This window comes from Mesoplodon bidens (genome assembly GCF_964165515.1).
Source record: "Mesoplodon bidens genome assembly, chromosome: 1".
Taxonomy (NCBI): Eukaryota; Metazoa; Chordata; class Mammalia; order Artiodactyla; family Ziphiidae; genus Mesoplodon; species Mesoplodon bidens.
The window spans coordinates 10,105,856-10,131,276 of NC_138176.1; the positions used below are offsets into that span (position 1 = coordinate 10,105,856).

General features: G+C 45.6%; 1 protein-coding gene across 1 annotated transcript in view; it reads right to left on the reverse strand.

Annotated features, from left to right (window-relative positions):
- The window catches only part of TACC2 (transforming acidic coiled-coil containing protein 2), a 181,780-nt gene that overhangs the window by 152,772 nt on the left and 3,587 nt on the right, over positions 1–25,421 (reverse strand). Inside the window, exon 2 of the mRNA XM_081243718.1 lies at positions 14,259–14,371. Coding sequence (XP_081099844.1) covers positions 14,259–14,371 — 113 coding nt within the window. The remainder of the gene's footprint in view (positions 1–14,258; positions 14,372–25,421) is intronic.

Here is a 25,421-nt window from a genome sequence, read left to right on the forward strand (position 1 = left end):
AAATGTCTTTAATGTTGTATACAGGTAGTTTTGTTTGTTTGTTTGTTTGGTTGGTTGGTTTTTTACATTTATATATATTCATTTTCAGATTCTTTTCCATTATAGGTTATTATAAGATACTGAGTAGATTTCCCTGTGATATACAGTAGGTCCTTGTTGTTTTCTTACTTTATGTATAGTAGTGTGTATATGTTAACCCCAAATTCCTAATTTATCCACCATCCCCGTTCCCCAGTATCCTCTTTGGTAACCATAAATTTGTTTTCTAGAGGCATCTGCTTTTACTCACAATAAAGATTTTAAAAATTCTAATAAGCACAAATCAAGGAATTGGGTAGAGGGACTTCCCTGGAGGTCCAGTGGGTGAGACTGCACACTCCCAATGCTCCTAGGTTCACTCCCAGGTCAGGGAACTAGATCCCGCACGCATGCCACAACTAAAATATCTTGTGTGCTGCAACTAAGACCCAGTGCAGGCTAAATAAATAAATTAAAATAAATATGAAAAAAAAAAGGAATTGGGTAGAATGTTTAACTGAGAATATGAAGATTTCCTGAATTGTAAGTTAAATCCCACTAGTCATCCATGGAAAAATGCAAATGACAGTTTTGCCCATGTGCTCGGATTATGGGGGTGTTTTTATTTTATTTTGACACCACAAGGGTATTTTGGACAAGAAATAGTGGGAAACATGTTTTTGTTATATTCCTTCTTGATAAGACTTCTAACATATATTAGAATAATTTTCCTCCCTTAGTCAACAAAGTGCAAAACAGAGAACACACTGGAATTTTCCCTTGATGACTGAAAAATCTTTCAGTGAATTTGGGCCACTCTCTGAAAAAGAAGATGTTACCAATATCACCTACGTGAGACTGAGCTCAAAAATGTGACTAAGTGTTTCTTGTTAGAGCAAGCCTCAGGGATGATCCATTTTGCTGAGATCTGTCTGTCTGTGATCCCACCGGTCTACATGGTGGTGTGGGTGGTGGTGATGAGTCAACATTAGTGGTGGCCAAGCTGGTTCAATGTCAAAAACATAAAGACCATCCTAGTCTCCTTCCCAGCTCTAACACAGCTGCAGTGACGCATTTGGGAAGATTAACTGCTGTCAAAGTTGGCATTTGAGGCTGTAAAAGGACACAAGAGACAGCAAGTGGCCGTGATACAAGCTGCTCTTGAAGAGAAAAGAGAAACAACTCTTGCCCCTAGCATCCTCTCTCTTACTATAATTTTTTTTCTAGAAGGGTCTCCCCACCTCTCCCAAAATAAATGCCAGGTGTTTTTTTGCTGCATTTCCATTTAAAGAAAAAAATTTGATACGGTGGTTTTTCAAAGTTTTCAGGGAGCCAGGGTTGGAAAATTTCATATAAAGAATTATTAACTAACAGGAGGTTGGGCTGATGGGGGATTGGCTTCTACAGGAGATGTGGGAAATGAAGGGCAGTGATCCCTGGAGATGGAAAGTAACAGAGTAAGCCCTGCTCTTGCCCCAGCTTAAGGCCTGGAGAAAATGGCCCAGGGTGGGGAGCCCAGCTGGAGCCAGATAGTCTCCCTGACTTAAGGAGATGGAGCTGGGTGCTGGTGGGGGGGGTGACCAAGGCATGTAAAGTTCCCAAGGCAGAGCACCAAGAAGTGAAAGCTGGGCAAAGAGAGAACTTGGAGTTGTACAAAACACTGATCGGCACATATATGTATGGAAACCACATGGGACTAGGTACAGACCACCTGAAAAGCTTAGAGGGAAGAATCCTTAAAGCTAATACAGGGCTGGGAATAGTTCCCATTCCTACCAACCAGAGTGGAAAACCTCATAATTCATGGGACGTCTGTTAGAGTACTAAGAAGGGTGTTACCTCAGTAGTGGAGAAAATTAACCCTAGACTAAACACTGCTCCGGTCTCACCTTAAAAGCAAAACCCAAAAGGATTAAGCTGATCCAAATGACTGCATCCCAGAGCAAAGTTCAAGAATATTTATAGGAATACAAAAATATCCAGAATATGAAAGCTTAAAGTCCACAGTACCTGTCATTCAAAGAAGCAGGAAAATAGACCCAGACTGAAAAGAAAACTCAATTAATCAAAGTCAACCCAGAAATTGTGCAGATAACAGAATTAGTACACAAGGACTTTTAAAAAAGTAAATAACTGTATTCCATATGCTCAGGAGGCTAGATGAAGGATTGAGCATGGTAAGTACAGACATGGAAGATATAAAAAAGACCAAATCAAACTTCTAGAGATGAAAACTACAATGCCTGAAATGAAAAACACACTGGGAGGGATTAATAACAGATTAGTCATTACAGAGAAAAAGATTAGTGAACTTGAAGACATAGCAGTAGAAACTCCCCAAAATGAAACACAAAGAGAAAAAGACTTAAAAAAAAAAGAGCAGATCATCAGTGAGCTATCAGACAACTTCAAGCAGCTGAATGTATGTGTAGTCAGAGTCCCCAAAGGGGGCAGAGACATTTAAAAAAAACAGTTGAAGAAATAATGGTTGCAAAATTTCCAACTATGATGCAAACTGTAAACCCACAAATCCAAGAATCTAACTTCTAGCACAGGAAACAAGAAGAAATTTACACCAAGGCATATCATAACCAAATTGCTTAAAACCAGTGAAAAAATAAAAAACATTAAAATCAGCTGGAGGAAAAAAAAGACAAAAGAACAAACTTAAGGATGACATCAGATTTTGGAAACAATGCAAGCTAGAATACAGTGGGATATCTTTAAAGCAATAAAAGAAAAAAAAACTGTCCAACTAAGGACTCTTTGCACAGTGAAAATATCTTTCTAAAACACATATGAAATGAAGTTTTTTTTCAGGGACTTCCCTAGTGGCACAGTTAAGAATCTGCCTGCCAACGCAGGGGCCACGGGTTTGAGCCCTGGTCTGGGAAGATCCCACATGCCGCGGAGCAACTAAGCCCGTGTGCCACAACTACTGAGCCTGTGCTCTAGAGCCTGTGAGCCACAACTACTGAGCCCTCATGCCACAACTACTGAAGCCCAGGTGCCTAGAGCCCGTGCTCCACAAGAGAAGCCACCGTAATGAGAAGCCTGTGCACTGCAATGAAGAATAGCCCCCTCTCGCCGCAACTAGAGAAAGCCCCCGCGCAGCAACGAAGACCCAACTCAGCCAAAAATAAATAAATAAAATAAATAAATTAAAAAATATATATATATAAAACACAAAAACTGATAAAAGCAGAAGTGGACAAATCTACAATTATAACCTAATAGTTCCATACCCTTTTCTCAATAATTTATTCAACAGGTAGATAGAAAATCAGTACAGATATAGAAGACTGGAACTACACTATCAACCAACCTGACCTAATTGACATTTATTAAACACTATTCGATAGTGGCAGAATTACATTCTTTTCAATAGCAAATGAAACATTTATAAGACAGACCATATTCTACACATTAAAAAAAGCTCAATAAATTTTAAAATATTAAATTATTCAGAGGGCATTATCTGGCTACAATAGAATTAAATTAGAAATCAATAAGAGAAAGATATCTGGAAAATCCTCAACTATTTGGAAATTAAATAATACACTTCTAAATAGCCTGTGAGTCAAAGAACAAATTAAACGGATAATTAGAAAGTATTTGAACAAAATGAAAATGAAAACACAAATATCAAAATGTGTCAGATGCAGTTAAAGCAACATTTAGAGTGACTTTTAATGCTCTAAAATACCTATATTTAAAAAGAAGGACTCAAATAAATGACCTCAACTTCTACTTTAAGAAACTATAGAAACACTGGTTACACAACCATGTGTGATACTTAACACCACTGAACTGTACTTAAAATTGGTTAAGATGGTAAATTGTATGCTTTGCCTTTTTAAACCCCATAAAAAATAATTTAAAAAAAACAAGTAGCAGAGTTGATTAAAAGAAACCAAATACCCAAGTATACCTACCGTTCAATACCATTTATATGAAATTCAAGAACTGGCAAGACTAATCAGTGGTGGTAGAAGTCAGAATAGTTGTTATTCTTGGGCAGAGGTATGGACTGGGAACTGACATGAGAGAATGTTCTGGGGTAATGGAAATAGATCTGGGCATGATTACAGAGGGGTATAGGCATGTAAACATTCAACAAGCTCAGATGTATAAGCTTATGGTACTTATTTTATACCAATTTTAAAAAGGTAATAGAAAAAAAAAAAAACTATGAAGACAGTTAAAAGACACATGGTTGCCCCTGGAGAGAAGGAGGGAGGGTTGAATAGGTGGAACACGGGAGATTTTTAAGGCAGTGAAACTATGCTGTGTGATCTTGTAATGGTGGATACATGACATTATGCATTTTTCAAACCCATAGAATGTATAATACGATGAGTGAACCTTAATGTAAAGTATAGACTTTAGTTAAGAATGTATCGATATTGGTACATTAATTGTAACGAATGTACCACACTAATGCAAAATCTTAATAATAGGGGAAACTACTGTACAGAGGAGGGAGAGATTTTGGGAGCTCTCTGTACTAAGTTTTTCTGTAAAACCACTCTAAAAATAGTTCATTAATTATTTAAATATATTATATTTATACAAATAAGTTATTTAAGTTTTTTTGTATTTAAATATATATAAATATATGTATATATGCACAGAGCTATCACAATCAATAAAGAACTAGAAAAAATAGAAAAGTCTGAGGGAAACACACTAATATTTTAAAAAGTTGTCTGTAGATGGTGGGAGTATCAGTGACGTTTTCCCCCTCTACTTTCTACTTTTCTCTATTTTCCAAGTACTGTCTCTGAATGGAACAATGCTCCGCTTCTCTGCTTCTTAAAGGTTCTGTTGAAACCAGATGAGCAGAAAGCAGACACACACCTAATTCAGCACATGACCTTCTTTTCCAGCCAGTGTCAAAAGTCAGGGAGCTCCTCCTTTTCTCCCTCCCTCCCACTCTTCTCTCCGTGTTTACTTCCTGCCAGAGATAAATAATGAGTGAGAAGCAGGACAGGCTGGTGGAAGCTGCAACCAGCCCTGCCTGACACACCCTGCCTTGGCAGGAGCCTGTGAATAGAACCCGGACTTTGTTCCAAAACTTTGTTTGGAAGAAACAGCATCTACTGCTTAGGAAACATGGGGCCCAGTCATGAAGCGCTGGCCCCGGCCACTGCTCTTAAAACCGATCAGATCTTTTGCTTTTTCTTTTTTCTGGGTCTGAGAACTGACCTTCTTTGTAGGGAAATTAAACTTTGAAAACAGACTGGGGTTTGCTTTCTAATTATGGAGACCACAAGGCAAATCTTTGCAGGCACCTGTAAGAACTCAGCGTAATGCCTACGGGCCTGGGCTTTGGATGGCATCAAACCAAGTTGGATTCTAGTCCTCACCATGCTACGTTTTGTCTGTGTGACCTGGAGCTGGTTCCTTAACCTCCCAGAACCTCAGTTTCCTTATATAGCCCCTCAGGTCATCTGCATTCATCCACACAGAGCTGCTGGATGAGGTATGTGTTTCAGCCCTGAGTCCAATGCCCAGCATGCAGTGGACTTAGTTTGAAAATAACTGATAAGGGACAAGAATCTGAAAAAGAATATATATATTCTGAATATATATATATTCTGAGTCACTTTGCTGTACACCTGAAACTAACACAACATTGCAAATAAACTACACTTCAACAAAAAATAAAATAAAAATAAAAAAATATTTAAAAAAAAATCAGTACCTTTATAAACTAAAAAAAGAAAAGAAAATGACCATGGGAGGCAAGGTATAAGAAACATCCTTACCTTTCATTTGCAGCCTACTATTTCTTTTTTTTCAAACCGTTTTTCTACCTTCCTTAGGTGTTCCCTACCCAAACACCAAGGATTTTTTGTTCTAAGTTTGTAGTTTTGAAAGATCCAAGAGGTTGAGCTTAATGAATGTGCTACATCTCCTATTTTCCACATTTAAAGAAGTTCTGAAATTTAAGAGGCTAGTAAGTCTAGTCCTTCCTAAATTCTGTTTCCTACAGATCTATAATAATTATACCTCTTCCATCTGCCTGGGACCACCTTCTTTCCCCACAATCCCCTACTTCTACTCAGTTTTGAAGCCCCAGCTACAAGGCCATCTCCTCTGGAGGATGCTCCTTCTTTCCTCAGCGAGTCTGCCTATAGCATTTAGCTTCTTCTAGAGTTATTCATCTACATGTCTTTCTCTACAACTGGACCAACATGTCCTGTTCATCTTTGTACCTCTGGCCTCAAGCCCAGAGCTTGCCCTGTGGTGAGCTGTGGGTCCATGTTTGTTAAATGGGCTAAGAAACCTGTCCCTCCTCCAAGGAAATTCAGGCGTTTAAGGTGTTGGGTGTTAAGATTCTGCACCAGAAATTCTGATGTGTGGGTATTTTTTTCCCCACACCAAAAAGCAGTTCTCCAACACTAGCTCGGAGTCCTACAATTCAGCTCCATTCTGACACGACCTGGAGGTACATTACATAGCATCAGACCACACAGGCTAAGGGCTCCGTCCCACAGGACTGCTCCCGCCACCCCAATAAGTCCAGATTGTTACCTGAGCTTCTGACCAACTGGCTATAAATCAGAGGTTCCCATGACCCCCTCCTTGGGTTTAATTAATTTGCTAGAGTGGTTCACAGAACTCAGAGAAACATTTTACTTCTAGATCCCCAGTTTATTACAAAAGGATATAACTCAATGGAGGACGTGCATAAAGCAAGGTATAGGGAGAGAGTGAGGGGCCTCCATGCCCTCTGAGCTTCCCACTCGCTTTGAATCCATGTGTCCACCACCTCAGAGGCCCTCTGAACCCTGTCTTTGTGGGGTTTTAAGGAGGCTTCATTACATAGGCATGACTGATTAAAATCAGTGGCCACTGGTGATCAATTCAACCTCCAGCCCCTTTCCACACACCCCCACCCCCAGAGGTCAGGGAGGTAACACTGAAAGTTCCAACCCTCCAATCACAGGGTTGGTTCCCCTGGCAACCAGCCCCCATTTTTAAGTGCTTTCCAAAAGTCACGTCATTAGCATAACAAAAGACACCTTTATTTCTCTCATCACTTAGGAAATTCCCAAGGTTTTAGGAGCTCAGTGCCAGGACTGGGATGAAGACCAAATATATGTTCCTTATTATAAATCACAATATCACAGGTATATAGCAGGAAATGAGCTATCCCTGAAGCACAAAAGAGAACCCTGCTTTTCTCTCAAAGATGGCGGGCCATCCTACGTTTCCCCCACTTTGAGACAGGGTTTGTGATGGTCACCATGCTATCTTGCCAGATTGGTACCTGGTAGCAACAGGATACCCTCCTGGACACCAGGTCTGTGACTTATGGAACTCAGCAGATAGACCTGTTCAGGCCAGTTTTTCGTATCTCAGCAAATGGCCCCCTTTACCCAACTGCTCAAGCCCAGACTCTGGGAGCCATCCTTGATTCTTCTCTCCCTCCTTCTAAATCCCATCCATCCGCAAGTTCTGGCATCTCTAGCTCCAAAATATCCAAAATATTCAAAGCTGCATATGTTTCTCCATCTCCACTGTTATCACCTTAGTCCTTGCATCATCAGTGGGCCAGTATCACCCCCAGAGGGGTGAAAATTGGCTCTCAGGAGGCAGAAAAAGAAAATCATAGATACTACAATGGTTTGTGGCCCTCCAAAGACCACAGTACATAAACATATGCACTGTATCTATGGTACTGAAATTTCTTGGGGAGGGGAAGGCAATTTGGAATAAAATATCTACAAAGGTTCCCGTGGGAGGGCAGGGACAGGAAGACAATGAAAACAAGGGTTCCCGTGGGAGGGCAGGGAAAGGAAGACAATGAAAACAAGGCTGGGAATCCCTGCCCTAGTTCCAGGCACCCCTTCCTCTTTCAGGGACCTGCAGTGACCTCTCCTCTGACTTCCTGGCCTCCAGTCTTGCTCCCTTGCATTCTCCATACAGCAACCAGAGAGGTCCTGTTGAAACACATATCGGTTCACGTCACCTAAATCTGGGTGTCTCACCATGGCCAGCCCTCAAGGCCCTAGTCTGGCTGATCTGGCCCCTGTCCACCTCTCGCTCGCTCATCAGTCTCCGCCTGTTTCTCTAACACACTACATTCATTCCTCCCTCACGTCCTTGGCACCGCCTGTCCCTCTACCTGGATCTTCCCATGCCTGCCTCCTTTTTGTCATTCCAGACTTAGTGCAAATATCACTCCCTTCCTTGACCATCTAGTCCAATGGTTCTCAAACCTTAGGGTGTAAGGGAACACCTGGAGGGCTCACCCCAGAGTCTGGGGAAGGGCCCAAGACTTAGCATTTCTGTCAAGTTCCCATCTGGTGCTCAGCCTGCAGATCTGGGAACCCCACTTTGAGAACCACTGATCTAATCCAAACTAGTCACTCCCTTCTCTGTTCCTGTCAATCACAACACCAAGTTGGTGTCTTTCAGAGCCGTGACATTACCTGAAAGTGTCTGTCTTCCTTCTGTTCCATGTCTGACTTCCTCACTACAACCTACTTCCCAACTGGAGCAGAAACCCCAGGGCTTCTAGTGTTATTGGCTGTGTCCTCAGTGCCTCGCACAATGGATTCCCAATAGATATTTATGGAAAGAAAAACATAGATGAGAGAAAGGGAGGGGGCAGGAGCTTAACATATGTTAATTATCCCTGATTTCTGAGCCTTCACTATAAACTTCACAGACAAGCAAACAAAAGGTCGCTATGGTTATTGGCCTGAGGGTAAGCCCTGGGTCAGTGTTTCCCACACTTTATCATAAGAGTCACATGGTCTTCTTATTAAAAACAGATTTTGTGGTCTCACCTCAAATCTACTGGATCAGACTCTTCAAGGGAGGGGTCAGGAAATGGGGTACTTTAACACGTGATAAGGTGAACCTGGCAGTCGATCACTATTCACAAATGTCCCTGCTGGAAAGAATCACCCTGGGTGTTTATTAAAAACATAGATTCCTTGGCCCCACATCTAGTGATTCTGATTCAGAAGGACCAGAAAGGGGGCTAAGAATTTATATAGTTAACGGACATCCGGGTAAATCTTATGATCTGGGAAGTGTGGAAAACACTGTCCCATATGATTTCATTTACCGTCCTACACCCCAACCCGATCTGTTCCTGCGTTCTTAAATATAGTTTTAAAGTCACACACACACACACACACACACACACACGCACACACACAGCAGCACTGGAATGAGCCAATCTATCTGAGAATAACTGTGTAAATAACTGAAACCTCCGTGAGGGTGTCATAGCATTTGGGGCCATAAGGCTCCATCATCGGGCCATTAAACTGTCACCCCTCCCCATGCCAGGGGTCAGCTTACATAAAGACCACACCAGCAGGGTTCCCAGTAAGCTGGATGGTCCTTCCTTCAATGTGCCTAAAATTGATCACAGTTTCCCTATAGCAGCTCTCATCTTGGACGTCCCAGTTTCTAATGTTGGACCTTTCTTTTGGGTTCTTGGTCCAGAACCTTAGCATCTTCTTAGACTCCACCTCCTCTGCCTGCACCCAGGCTATCTCCAGGTTCTGTAAGTTTGAAACTGAGGAGGACCCTGTGGGCCCTTCCAAGGTACAAGCCCTTCCCTTGTCCCCGCTTCTTGTTTGACCTTCCCTGAGTTCCAAAGAGCAGACTCAAGCAGTTAATGATTAGGACAATAGAGTTACAGGACTCCTGGTTCCTCCTGAAGGGATATAAATAACAATATCCTGGTGGAGGTTGGTGACTACATGCTGACCACAAGCATGTAGACCCCAGACTGGTTGGAACCAGAAGGTTGATGGCTGAGATTCCACAAACATCACCCTGTTACTTTACCATCAACCAACGAAAAAAATGTTCATGAGCTGATCAGACACCCTGCAACCCTTACCCCTAATATTGTCTTTAAAAACCCTTCTCTGAAAGCCATCAGGGAGTTTAGAGCTTTTGAGCATTAGCTGCCTGTTCTCCTTGCTTGGTGCCCTGCAACAAACCCTGTACTTTCCTTCACCACAACCCAGTGTCAGTAGATTGGCTTTGCTGCACGTGGGCAAGCGGACCAGAGTTCAGTTCAGTAACAGGTTCTACCTTGGGGTGATTTCCCAGACACCATCCTTTTACTACAAGAGCATCCCTTGCTGTCCTTCCAGCCTACCTGCTCCAGTGCATTAATCCAGGCTCTAAGTTCCCGCATAAACCCTTGTTTAAATACAAACCAACCAACCACAAAGCACTTCCCCAGCTTCCTGTTTCCTGCAGGATAAAATCTCAGTCCCTTCCCTGACCTCCAAGTTCTCAACCTGGCCTCATTTCTCCAACCTCGTTTTTAGTGAACATCCACCACCAGGTCTGGGCTCACTTCCTACTCTGCTTCAGAGAGGTCCAATTCAGGAATTCTGCCCCTACCTGGAACGGCCTCTACAGCCATCCCCTTTGGTTCAAGTCCCCCCTCCCCCCACCCCCAGGAGACTCTCGTGTCTAACCCAGCCCTCGGCAAAGGTGTCTTCCTCTGGACCCCAACAGCATGGAGGCATGGCACTCACACAGCTCTCTGGCATAATGCAGTGCTTCTCAAGCGTGGTCCCTGGACAAGCAGCATCAGCGTCACCTGGGAACTCATCAGAAATTCTCATTCTCAGGCCTGGCCCCAGACCTACCAAATCAGAATCTCTAGAGGATGGGTCCAGCGACCTGTGTATTAACCAGCCTTGCAGGTGATCCTGATGCCTACTCACCTCTGACAGCCAGTGGAGAACAGTTAAGACTCTTGGCTGTTGAGTTTCCACTCCTCCTTCAGTGACAAGGGTGCCAGAAAGTCACCCACGAATCACTTAGGGTCACTCCCTGAGAAAGGTGTGTCATCTCTGAAATATTGCCTGGCACCCTCCTTGAGAGAATGAGCAAGTATGATATTGAAGCACAGGAAATGGCCACTATCCAACATTTTTTTAACCTACAAAAACAGTAATTTCCTCTGGTGCAACCTAATGGCTTCATTATCTGGGGAAAGGTTGTATGATAAGATCCATTTTGTTCTGAGGGTTTAAAAGGCAAGGGCAGCAGCAGCATAGCACAGGGAGATCAGCTCGGTGCTTTGTGATGACCTAGAGGGGTGGGATAGGGAGGGAGGCTCAAGGGGGAGGGGATATGGGGACACATGCATGCATGTGGCTGATTCACTTTGGTGTACAACAGAATCTAACACAGTATTGTGAAGCAATTATACTCCAATAAAGACCTATTGGAAAAAAAATAAAGGCAAGGGCTGTTGGTATCCAAGGAGGGAAAGGCTCCGGGAAACTGGACAGTGGAGCTGGATGGAACCTGTCCAGTCGCAAATTTCCAGGGCAGCTGTGCTCGAGGGTGGACATCGCTGAGCAGGGCGAAGCTTGTCAGAGGAGGGCGGGATCATACTCTCACAGGAGCCCAGGGACTTGCGCAGGGTGGGGCACCTGGAAGGAGGGGCACCTGGGAGGCACTGCCCATCCTCTGCACGGGTTTGGCCAATGCAGGGCTAAGTTACAACAGCGACACCGTGTGGCAACTGGAAAGCGAAGCAGCTAAACTGAGGGGACTCCCTACTGGATGAAGAACTAACCTCTCTGGGGAGGTATGAAGCCTGTTCTTGTGTATTCAGAGGGAAGAGGAGCTTCCAGGGGGAAACGATGGCCTTTTTACCACTAGGGCTTTGATGGCATAGTGCTCCAAGCCTCGGTTTCCTCCTCTGGAGAGTAGAGATCACATCTGCGCAGAGGGACAATCTTGGGCAGTATTAACATGTGCATTTCTCCTTATAGTCTTCCCTTGCCTCCTGGTCCAGCAGGCCCACTGCAGACCTTTCTGTGTTTTCTCTCTGGAGCTTTTCCAAGTAGAAAACAGAAACAGTTTGAGGGCAATTGGTCTTTCCATCTTTTGTAAAAATCTGTAGTACGTCCTTTGAAGAGAAAATGCTGGCTATCCATTGAGGTAAAAGGAGACCGCAAGTGCATTTTAGGATGATGAGGAGGGAGCATGGAAAGGTCCTAGGAAGTAGGGAACGTCCAGGGCTCCCTCCCTGCTTCCTGAGCATGTCCTCAGGCTCACGGGGGAGATGATCCCAGAGGACTGAAGGGAATGACCGTGGGCTCCCAGCCTCACCAAAGACCCCCATGTGCCAAGTGTATCGTGAAAGCAGCACAGTCATAGGGCCGGAGAGACAGTGTGGCCTGAGACGTGGACATCTCAGTGGTGATGGGGTGGGAAGGGGACAGATGATGGCCTCTATACACCAGGTCAGGAGAGGGGTTCCCAAGGATGGCTGACATGGGCATTCCCACCAGCCTGGCCAAGTAAGGACTCAGAATCAGAAATGAATTGATTTAAAGAAAATAAAATTTTATTTAGCAGGCATAGAGCATTTGGCATAGTTTCTAGTGCCCGTCTGCAAAATAAACGTCAAATCCTAGTCAAATGCTGTCATTGTTGTGGATGCCAAGGGTGGCGTGCGCCACTGAAATAGCACACAGGGGACCCCATGCTCGCCCTCTCTTCCTGTAAACATCCCGACTCCCCGGCCTCCTCTTGCTAGTTTCTGAGTTAGTTAGTGCAGGGCCTTGCACAATAGACATGGGCACATTTACGGAGGAGAGTCATGTTTTTAACTGTGAACAGGAAGTTGCTTTTTTGAACTTGCTCTTAGAAGGCACCTCATGTGCAATTTGCCTGCCAATGAGAGACAATTCTTCTTCAAGGGAAAGATAATTGATTAAAGCTGAGGAAGAAGAAACGAAAGAACTTTGAGCTGCTGTTATTCCCCAGGCCAGCTGGGACACCGGCCCCAAATTCCCAAACCTATCCAGGAGTCCCAGAACCTCACAAGGATGGGGTTGGAAGACCTGGACCTTGGGTCTCAGCCAGCAGTGACTTCGCTTGTGTAGGATTCCAGATTATTAGACTCATATCACCAGGAGCCAGTTTAGACTGTCATCCAGTCTAGTTAGAGCCAAATATTAAACGCTTTGTCCTGCTACCCTGATAGAAAAGTGCATGAAGGTGGAACAGCCATGGGGGTTCTGGGAGGGAAAGGAGGCCCCCATTTTACAAAGAATTGAGATCAAAGGTGCCATTCAAGTCATAGTCTGTGCCTCTCTCCACAAAAAAGTATCCTCTGCCCCGAAGGATCAGCATTGCCCTAAGGAAATCCAATGTTCATGCCAAGAGGTTCAAAGAGCCTCTCCTCTAGAAACCGCATAACTGAAGCCCCCCCAGAAAGTGACACCAGCCGTCGTGGAAATTCCTGCCACCAGGGGCCGCTCTTACTCACCCATGACCCTCCAAGCAAAAACTACTGCTTAAACTCGACGTGAAAAGTGATTGCAAAGAGTTTGAGACCTGAAGTCAATGATGGGGGATTTGGGGGGCGGGGTGTGTACCCCGCAATTTTGCATTTTTGCTCCTTGAAGCTTTTGTTCATTTGTTCCTTTAAGGCCTGTAACTACAGCCTCCCAGAAGTTGGGCTTCAATTTATTTGTTCAGGAGGGTTTTTCTGACTAGATCATGTGCTGAACCCACAGGCAATTATTAATTGCCACCAGTGTTCCTGACCAATGTCCGTTCTGGGGACAGAATGTTCACATCTGTTCGCCCTCTGCTTGTGACTGACCCCAAAACTGTGGCTGCTGAACACTACGTGGGGAAAGTCGATTGGATTCCTTCCCAATAGCCCTAGCGGGGAAATCAGGACCTGCCTGCGGGTCAAAACGAGGGACTACTGACCAGTGGGCCGCACCTGCACTGGCCACGTTCCACTGTGGCAGTGTGGCCTTGTTGATTTCTGGAATTCGTGCACAGTCTCCCTGAGACTCGGTGACTGTTCTTTGACTCCCCTGTCTCATCCTCCAGTGCCCACCTCGGCTTCCGTGCTAGAATACAGACCCCAACTTTGCCACAGATTAGTCACGCCTGTTAAGCCCCTTGGCAGCCTTGATCTTGTTTATTGTAAACTCTGACGATGAGGGTAAAAGACCTGCGTGCTGTGGAATGCAAGCCTATCATTACTAATTTCATCCCTGGGCAGGAAAACAGTACTTTTCCAATCATGCGTCTGGGCAATCACAAAGAGGTCTAGGAACCACAGCTTGGATCACCTCACCGCGGAGGACCACATCCTGGATTTTAGGGTAAATTTTCCAAAGTAAACAGAGCAAAACAAACTCTGAACAGGCAGCGAGCTGGCCATGCCTTGGGCTGGGTCAGTCCTCCAGACCTGGTCCTACCTGGGCAGATCTCTGTGGTCATTGCTTCTGGGCTTCTCCTCCGGCTTCCATTCTGCACTCTGACTGTTCCCAGGCCGTTCCACGGATCCTGGACTCCGAGCCAAAGAAGTCCTCTGCGCGACAAGAAAGAGAAATTGGAAAGGAAATCAAAGAAGAGTCTTTGAAAACACAGAGACTTTATCAGTGGGCCACTGACCACAACATTCCAAGGGCCAGGTTTTTGGTTTGCTTTACCGTCCATCTGAGCACCAGCTCTGTGCCAGGCGCTGAGCAAGGCTTTGGGGACACACGGTGGGCAAAGCGACCGTGGCCCCTGCTCCCACCCAGTGGAGGAGAAACCCAGTAAACCAGAGATTTCCAGCTGAGTAGGTTGACTGTTTTAGTAAGAAGCTGAGACTAGGAAACACATTATACTTTGGGGGTCGTCTGCTCCCTGGAGAAAGTGGGATACTGAATCTGAGATCTTAAAGTGTCTCGTCTGGGGCACTGCCTAGATGAAAACACACTTCCTTCCCCTGCCTCATGGTTTTGCACACCAGAATTCAGCTGGAAACCTGAAAAAAAGAAAACAACTGAAGGAAGAAAATGAGGGACCCTGGGAAACTTAGGGCCCCTCACTGAGGTCCTAACCATTCTGAGGGTTGGTCATCTCTTCTTAAAGCCCCGCAATAAGGTTGTCTGCTGTTCAGTTGATTTTTTAAACCAAGATGCAAACATTTAGAGCACAGTCAAAACTTCAAATCACAGGACAGAAAGAGATGAGATGTTTTTAAAACTCAATTTAAACTGTGCTCATTTAAGTCAGATACAAATATCAGAAATGGGGAAAGGGCTTTCAGGAACCCCCAGAAGTATTCCCCAAAGCCGTGGTTGTCTTTTTTTTTGCGGTACATGGGCCTCTCACCGCTGTGGCCTCTCCCGTTGCAGAGCACAGGCTCCGGACGCGCAGGCTCAGCGGCCATGGCTCACGGGCCCAGCCGCTCCGCGGCATGTGGGATCTTCCCGGACCGGGGCACGAACCCGTGTCCCCTGCATCGGCAGGCGGACTCTCAACCACTGCGCCACCAGGGAAGCCCTTCATTCACTTTTGCTGAGACAGAATGGGGGGAAAATAATAACACAACGATAATAATAGCATCTGTTTACTGAGCATGTACCAGGCACTGGGCCAGGAGCTTTCTATTCAACCTTCACCACAATCTCATGAGGAAGATGCTATTTTTGTCCCTGTTTTAGAACAGAGGCTTTGAGAGGTTAAGTATTTGGCCAAGATCACACAGCAGTGGAGTCTGGATGGACCTAATTCTCTCTGACCCCAAAGCCAAGGAAAGGCAGCTCTATTCTATGCCTTCAATGGAGGCAAACAACTGGGGTTGATTCCTCACCTAAGGGGGGCCTGCGGACCCCAGGTTGGCTTGATCTCCGTGCTGGTTGAACCATTCCCTGTAACGAGAGCCACTGCCCTGTCCTGTGGGCCTCCATCTCCTGATCTGTGACTCCAGGACAACAATCATCCTCTAGGGCAGTATCAAGACAGTACAAACTTCAAATCACGGTAAATTCAAACTCCAGGTGTTCCTGACTCTTCTGAGGAAGGTTCTTTATCTATACAATATTACTACCTTTGGGTTCATGGTTTACAATTTTTACTTTGATGACTCCGGAATCACAGTACAGAGTGAGTGACAATTTCATATCAGGGTCCTGAGTTTTTAACATTGTAACCCAATTCCTACTTGTCTAACTGTCATGCAGGCCTCAGCTCCAAACACCTTCCGCAGCCAGGCTTCCCTTTCAATCACCCCGTTATCTGCAAATAATTTAACAGATAAATCTCCTGCTCTTTATCCCACGATCAAGGTGAAGAAGTTCTGGAAAGACACTGACATGTCTAACAGCTCAGACAGATGCAAACAACAGATGGAATAGGGGGGCAGATCTCTGCTCTGACTAAAGGGGGGAGGGGACCACGTGCTGAATTTCCTCAGGCAAAGGAAGTATAACAAGGGCTCAGATTTGTCTTTGAAGAAGGAAATAGGATAGACCTTTCTCACTTTTCAGGGCCACCTCTCCTAATAAAGAGCTAATCTGCAGTTCTCTGCAGCAAAAACATCCTTGGATGGAGTCAAAATAAAGGCAATAGTACTACCCATGGGAATGGCACACTGCACTTTGCAAAGTTATTTCACATCCTCCGAGTCTTACAAAATCCCTGTGTGCTAAACAGGCAGGTAAAATAATGTTTTCCATTTTTTCAGATGAGAAACAGAAGGTTAAGTGGCTTGGCCAGGTCTCCGGCCTTGAAGTCCAATACTCTTTTCACAGTAATAATGACACCCAACGCCTATATAGCACATTTTCTGGTATAACAATAGTAGCAAACTTATCACTTTAATCACTTTCTATGTGCCACGTACAGGTAACCCCTGCTTTTCATGTTTGCTTTACGTAATTTCTTTATTACAAAAGACCTGTACATGTTTTCTCTAACCAAAAGAGATCCCAAGAGGATTTTTGCTTTTATGAAAAGAGGCAAAAAGCAAAAACAGCATTCAGTGTTTGTTTTGCAGCAAAGCCGGTATGGAGGCAGCGAGAAGCCCCAGCAGCAGCAAGAGGGGCCCCGCCAAGCTCCTTCCCCGGGAACCACACTCAGCATCACAGCATCAAGTCTCCATAGCTTTGAAATGCGCCTGTGAGCATCTGTGCTTTATTCAATTTATTCTGTGCATCCATTAGCAAGAGATGTCCTAAGGTAATCGCTTCTTTGCTTTAAGCCATTTCAGCTTACAAAAGGTTTCCTAAGAATGCTCTGCTTTCAGATAGCAGATAGCTGGGGAAATCTGTACTATTCTTTTAAGTGTTTAACATATTTATAAACTCCTTCAATTCTTACGACAATCCTATTTTACTGATACGATCACAGCACAGAGAGGTTAAGCCACTTGCCCGAAGTCACACCGCTTGCAAGTGGTGAAGCCAGGACTTGGACTGAGACGGTTTGGCTCTAGAATCTGTGCCCTTGACCCCTCCCTACTTTATGCTGCCTCACCAAGCAGTGGAAATAGTTGCCTATGATTCCTGCCATCTTCCTGCCATGCTCAGAGGAACTACAACAACTGGACATTTACGAACAATGTGATACAGAGGCCTAGAGTCAATGCCTAGAATAGCCTTGGCACAGAGAGGCATTCCAGAAATACTTGTTGAATGTATGAAAAGTAGATTTTTCCCGTTTAGTCTGGTAGCCACTTCTGCAAATCGAGGGAAGCACACTCAGTCCTTGGAGCTCTTGCTTCTGCACATTTCCTACAGTGTCTTTGAGTCCACCACCACCTCCCCCAACCCCTGTCCAGTTTCCCCATCCTTGCAACAGTACTAAGCCCTGTTGCTTATAGGATTCCAAGGGGTCTGTTGTGTCAACAGGTGTCACTACAAATAGCATACATTTCTAAAGTTACCCCTTACACTTCTAAATAGCAGCCTGGAAAAAAAAAAAACATTAGCAATCCTCCACGTGACAAACTGACTTTTCAAATTGCTTCTTCACATCTTTCCTTTGCTGCCATTGCTTGAGTAAACAGTCTTTCTTTGGCTCAGGAATACTCCAGAGCTCTGGGTTTATTTTAAAGCAATTTTCAAACAGTTGCAGCAACTTTCCAGTCCTGAAAAATACACTTTATCAAGAGCTAAAGTGTTTCTTCATTAAAAAAGAAAATTTCCCCAGACCTTACCTCTTAAATGTGCCCCACCTCTCTAGACCACTGCTTACTGGTCATGCCATTAAAGAGATTTAATTAACATGGTTAGATCAGGCCCAGAGTGTCTTGCCAAGTCGCCCACTCTTGGAATGAGCTTCTTGGGAGCAGTGTGACTGCAGGTGAATGATGGGAAGTAGACCAAAGGTCATCCCCATGGCATTAGGAGTCGGATTTCAGAAACAACTGCCAGGCTGCCAAACATGGAGGATGAACACATGTTCTGTGCTAGGGCCGGTGGGCTGCCCACCCTCCCTGTCAAGGGAAGGCAAGTGCTTAGACCAGTTCGGCTAGATCATCCCAAACATTTCTTCACCTCCCTAGCTCTCCTCACAGGCGCTTTGTCAGGCCAAGAAGGGGGAGGCTCCAAGGTGGAATTTTAGGCTTCCCCAAATGGAACGGGTTCTCACGTAACGAGGTATGATGTGGTAGGAAAAATGAACAAGCTTTGGAGTCAGGGAGAGCTGGGTTTGGAGCCCCACTCTTCCTTTAGAAGATGGAGAAAATAAGAGAATTGAGTTTGCACTGGGATTTGGATGACGCGGCCTCATGTTCAGGAAGGGCTGAGTCTAGGCTTTAGGTTGACACAGAAGATTTTAAAAGACATGGTATAAGATACTAACTTTAGGGGAAGCTGGGGGAGGAGTAGGGGAATTCTCTGGACTATCTTTGCAACTTTTCTGTAAATCTGAAAATATTCCCAAATAAAAGCTTTAATTAGAATAAAAGAGTCATGGTTCCTACCCTCATGGAACTTACAGTTTAGTGAATGAATGAGAGATAACATTCAATAAACGATATCTATCTTCCCTTCCTCGAAAGCATCGGCATTGAAAGTGGTAGGAATTACCCTCAAAGGACCCAGGAAGCTCAAAGATGCCAGAGTTGACATGTTCTGACGTCTGGAGTTTGTGGGGAAAGGAAAACCTTTGAGATTTCAAAACCACTGCTTAATATTAATGTCTTGTATGTATTTAATATTTTAGAAGCAATATGGTTTAAAGAGGGCTGGATAAGTTCAGAAAACCCAAATCATTTCACCTTTTGCAGCCTATTTCTTTTTTCTTTCTTCCTTTTTTTTGTTTTTGTTTTTGTTTTCTTTTGGCCGCGCCTCGCAGCTTGCAGGATCTCAGTTCCCTGACCAGGGATTGAACCCAGACCACAGCCGTGAAAGCGTCAAGTACCAACCACTGGACTGCCAGGGAATTCCCTGGAGCCTATTTCTTTGTCTATATTTCTTTGTCTATAAAATGATGGGAAGTAGACCAAAGGGCATCCCCATGGCATCCCCATCCCCAACCCCTGGCCTGCCTGCCTCAGTGGGCGATAAGAGCAATTTGTCAATATGGCAAAAAACTGTCCAAATGGAGCAGTCTCTATTCAGAGTAAGGGTTGTCAGGATGGCCTGTAACATCCTGTGATTTCTTTTATTTGATTGCTCTTGAAATGCAGATATAAACCTTATTTTTTGCTCCTCTAGAATTTTTCTACAACTATTCATTTTCATGCTAAAGCAGCATAAGGCTTGATTCAAGAATAAGGGTGCAGGAAGAGGGAGGGGATAAAGGGATATATGTATACGTATAGCTGATTCACTTTGTTATACAGCAGAAACTAACACAGCATTGTAAAGCAATTATACTCCAATAAAGATGTTATAAAAAAGAAAAAGAATAAGGGTGCAGGAAGCTAGGTGTAGTGGTTCAAAGCCAAGTTTTAGTGTTTATTCAGCCATAAGCCTTCTAGTATCATATATGGAAAATGGGGGATCATATTTGCAAGGTTGATTTGAAGGTTAAATAAAATAATACGTGTGAAGCACAAAGCATAAGGCTAGATCATAGTGGACACTCACATATTCTAGTTATTATGATTATAGAGAAGAAACCGATTCAAAACTCATTAACCAAGAGCCCCAGTGCCCATCTCAGCTTAAAGCTAAAATAGTTAATCAGATTCTTCAGAAGATGCGTCTGGCGAGACATGGAGCCATGCAGTTCACAAACTTTGATAATCACTCCAGCGAAAAGTAGCATCAACCCTCTGGGCTGCGCCATCAGACGTCATAATAAAGGAGCTCTCCCCACTGTTATCAGCATTGAGTTCATGCTGTTTAATTGTCTTTGTTCAATTTCTTTCTCATTAAACACAGTTAAATCATCCCAGGTGCCCACCTACTGCCTGTAGAATATTAGAGGATGCTGTTTCTGCCAGCGCTGGTCTAAGGCTGTCGTAATGCTGAGTTCCTTGGGTTCCTCAGGAAATAGAGAAACTACCTCCAAGCTGAACTTGGGACCCCAAGCATTTGTAGATTTAAACAACTTATGCACATATTTAGGGGACGTTTATCTAGAAGCAAAATGACATCACACAGTGCCTAAGGTTTTCTACAGACCTCAGCCTGCAGAAACATGTCCCGGGACGGCTCACACGAACAGATTCTCCTGTCCTCTGTCTCTTGGATGTCAGAGAAGTCCACAGTCTGAAACCACAGTGCTGAGGTCGCCTTCAGGAACGAACCTCAGGCCCAGCTGCCTCTGTAACACTGAGCTGGAACCAGAAAGACCTGCTCTGATGAGGTCCGGGCTGGAGGGGGCGCCGCGCCCAGTGACCTGCCCTCAGTCGTCCTGATCCCTCTGGTTTCCTGCTCACCCTTCAGCTCCACCAAAGCGCCTTCTCGGGCACCCAGTGCCACGTCAAGTGTCTTTGCATCTGTCTTCTTGCTTCACAGCATTGACCACACTTTCAATAGTTGAAAATCCTTCCCCCCCGCCCCCCTCCCCCGGGACTCAAACTACAGAAACGTCAAGACAATGGAATTGCTTTAAAAGAGTTTTTTAATGATCGTGTATTTTAAAGTCAGGCCATTATAGTAATAGGATTGACTGTCTTTCTTTCCCTCTCCACACTATCAGAGCCGTAAACGGGTATCATGACAACCCAATGGCCAAGGGGAAGTTCACATGTGGTAAAGCAGCCACCAAAGGATGGGTGTTGCCCTTGTGCTCTGGAATCCATGTGCTCAGAGCTCAGGTGCCCTCTGGAGGGCTACCCAGAACCGAGCACTCAGGCAAGAACACTGAACCACTGTCATGCCCGCTTTCAGGATGGGGATGTGGGCTGACATGGCCCTTATTTCACCATAAATTCTTCCATGCAAGTCATGATGCATGAAACCCCAGAAAGGGCTCATGAAACCTCTCATTACTATGTCACCTCCACCTCTGTTCCAAAGAGGACACACAAGCTAGGACCCTGACACTCCCGGAGACAGCTCAGGCTCCCCTTGGCTCAGTGCTAGTCCACTGACCTCTCACTGGACTGTGCCCTCCTATGCCCAAGCCAGTCACCCTCCACAGCCTTGGTTACACATAGGACTTTCTTCTCATTTGCAGCCAACATATCTGATGCCTTCAGGAAGAGAAGTCACCAGGGAGGAAAGGCCTGGGGCTTGGCTGTGAGTCACAGCTGTGCATTCTAGTAACTGAGGCTGCTCTGTGCTCCCTGAGAGCAGCCTGCCTGCCAGGAGACCTCAGTGAGTCAGTCAGTGGAAGGAAGCAGCAGGAGTAACGAGTAGGACCCAGCATGCAGCAACAAGCATGCAGGAGGGGGTGGGTCTGAGGTCAAAAGGCCTCAGTCGCTAAGGAACCTTCAATAAGTGGATGGAGTTGGTCCAGCCTGCGTGTGTGAATTTCCCCCTCAATGACTCCTCTTCCCTTGGCAATACAGACAAGAAACCAAGGCCACACTACTAAATTTCAGAGTTTAGAGTTTGTGCTGATGAAAGTAGAAATAACTGTGACTTGTCAGCAGGATCCAGATATAGGACGATTGTGATGTTATTAAACTTGACTTCTTAAGGTAAAATTGGTCATTAATTAATTCGACGAATCAGTTGCTGCCAAAAAATTTCAAAAGCAAAAATCATTAAGTTAATTTGCTGGCCCACTGCCAGGAGACTATGAAGAGAGGTCCTACCATGCCTCATACCCTGGCTTCAGGGTCCAGTCTCCCCAAGTACCTGTTATCCCCCCAACTTCCATGCTTAGTACACCCCCTTCCTCATCTGACCTCATTTCCACCCCTGCACACATGCACCCCTTTCTCTGCACCCTTATCAGCCATCAGAAGGGAGCTCCCTCAACTCCTCTCCCTCCCCCCTCTCGATTCTGAGGTGTATCAGCTTCTGTCTTCCCTCCCCCAGGCCACAGTGGTGGAAATGTCTCTCCTCTAAGCCTACCTCTGCTCCAGTGCCATTCCCTCGCAAACGTTCAAGGTCAGCCTTCCTTCAGTTGACCCTTCTCTCATCCGTCTTCCAATGATTCCCTGCCTCTCTCCCTCAAGCCCATCACCACACAGGCATCTAGTATCTTCAGTCTTTAATTAAAACTTCCATGCAACTCTCTCCACTAGCTACTGTCCCAATATTCTGCTCCCTTTCTTAGGAAAACTTCTTGGATGATGTACACACCTCTCTCTACTTCCTTATCTCCATTTCCCTCATCACCCCCTCCCCATACAACCTGCGTCACTGTTATTCCATCGCAACTGTGCTTGTCAGGGGCCTGCAGGGCAATGAAGTTTTTCCTGGTCACCAAAGGCTGCCATATTGTCAAATCGATGGACAGGTGTCTGCTCCTTATTTCCCAGGAGCATCTGATGCCACTGTACACTCTCTGTTTCTTGATACTCTCATGATCTCTTAGGTCCCTCATTTTCCCTTGTCTTCAGCCAGCTCCAACTCCTTCAAAGATTTTCCCACACTTCCCCCTGGGCTTATGTCTAAATGTTGGAGTATCTCAGGAATTAGACCTGGGTCCCCTTGTCCAACTCTCTTACTCTCTCCCAGGTGGTCTCATCCAGTCACATGGGTTTAAATACCTGTGCTGATGACTCAAATATACATCTCAAGTCCCATCTGTTGTGTATCTAAATACCTATTAGATCTCTTCATTGCAGCCCCCAATAGGCATTCAGATTTTAGGACCAAACCAGAACCTTTGATTCTCTCCCTTCCCCCTAAATTCTCCCCTCCTCCAATCCTCCCCATCTCAGGAAATGACATTCCCATCTACTCAGTGGCTCAGGCCCAACACCTAGGGTTCATTCTTGAGTCTGCTCTTTTCCCTACCACCAAATTCCATCCATCACTAAGCCTCTTCTCTCTGCCTTCAAAATTTATCCCCAGTCCAGGAACCCCCTTCCCTGCCACCTCATTCCAAGCCCTAATCGTCTATCTTTTGACTTCTAAATAGTATCTTAACTAGTGTCCCTCCACTACTTCTGCCCTCTGCCCCCTAAAGACCATTCTCGACAAAGCAATCACAACCCTCTCAGTTCATATCATTCCTCTGCTGAACACTCTCCGGAGTAGTTTCTCAGAGTAATCTGAGAAGCTGGCTTCTGGGCTATAGTCCTCCATTTGACTCAAATAAAACTCTTTTCTATTCTTATTATTGATTGTTTTGATTCTTTTCATCAACAGCACCAAGTAGACCTTCTGGCAGCCACCGCTGGGGTGGAGCCGCTCTTTCCTTAAGGCGAGGAACACATTGTGGGTGACTAACACTCCTCTTCCTCCTGGGCGTGCCAGGATTTCACAGCAAGTCACATTTTATGGCCTCACCCTGACCACACCCACAGCACACACCAACCTTGACGTTGTCTCCAGGAAACACCTCCATGAAAGGGATGCATAGCTCCCAATTTGCCCTGCTCTCCAGCCAACAGCAAACACTTTGAGCAGGGCTAAAACTAGGGGACTCAGCCAGCTGCAGTATGCACAACGACACTGGCGGCGCTTGGGAAATCAATCTTCCTTACAACACATCAGTTTTGCCCACTGGTGGCGACGGGGTGGGGGTGGGGCTGCCATCCCATGCTCAGCTTCCGTCCAGGACAAAGGAAATCAAAGTAGAAATGTTTGGAAAGGTAAGTATTAGCAGCTGCGTTACCTTGAGAACATAAGCCTTCTTCAGCAACTCAAAGCATATCAAACGAGCCAGGTCTTGGGTAGACACACCAAAATGTTAGTTTTAAAAATCCAAACATATATTGCAGATGTCTACTGTGTTTTATCGCTTATTTGAGGTGGGTGGGAGGGGGCAATGGGAGAAGGAGGAAGAGGAGAAAAACTAAAAATGCAAACGAACACAGCACACGCCAAAAGCCTGCAACCAACCATCTAGAAGGTAGGAAGGGGGCTGACAGCAAGCCACGCAGAGCACGTCTCCCAGTACCTGCAGAGGTTCAGGGTTTGGAGGCCAAAGGATGATGTTATTCAAGCCGGAGTCCTCTTGCTGAAAGCAAAGTGTCTTGCTGTTAGGACAGGCCACAGTGAACTGTATCCCCCCCACCAAGGACCAGAGCGAGAGCCTAACCTGCTGGGGGTGCTCCTACCTCCCCCACGGCTACCCAGGGGAAATCACACAACAGAGGGAGAGGGACCTGAAGCCTGAGGGTGTAAGAAGGAGGCAAGGGCCAGGACTCGGCAGGCTTGTCTCTCATCCTTTACACCAGTGACATGGCTGGTTCTCAACGCCTGGTCCTTAATCTGTGAACAGAGACCTGCACCTTTCCTTCCAAGAGTTCACTTGTAGGCAGGTTGCAGGCACCTCCAAGTGCATCTTCGCAGAGAAAAAGCTTCTGAGAGAGAGGGCTGGGAGCGTGGGTGGGATGGGGGAGGGGGTGGAGGCAGAGAAACTAGTTCGCAGGTGTCTGCAGTGATCCAGGTGTGGGGTCATAGGGTTGTGACAATGGGGGTGTGGAGGAAAAAAGCTGTAAGAAAAAACTTCATGGATATGTGCTACATTTTTGTCTTTTGAGAAAGTGCTCTAAAGCCATACTGATGGGACCGTCATCACCCAGGGCCCACCTTTCCCCTACAGGTTGGGGACGTGGCTCAGGCTGGCTAATCAAAGTGTCCCACATTTGGGGACACAGAGATTGATTCAAGAGAGGGCACATGACAGATCAGGGCCCATCAGATTCCTGTGGGGCTGGGGGCACCTCCCTACGGACTAGGGCATCATGGAGGAAAGCAGAGCAAGATCCGGGGAGGAGAGATCTCCAGCGTCATCTTTTGACCCTTCGGACTCAGTAACTTACTACAGCTAAACCCTCTCCGCGGACTACTCAATTCTTTTTTTTTTTTTTTGCGGTACGCGGGCCTCTCACTGTTGTGGCCTCTCCCGTTGCGGAGCACAGGCTCCGGACGCGCAGGCTCAGCGGCCATGGCTCACGGGCCCAGCCGCTCCGCGGCACGTGGGATCTTCCCGGACCGGGGCACGAACACGTTCACCCTGCATCGGCAGGCGGACTCTCAACCACTGCGCCACCAGGGAAGCCCGCGGACTACTCAATTCTATAAACCAGACGAGCCCCTTCTCTGCTTGTGGCCATTGGAGAT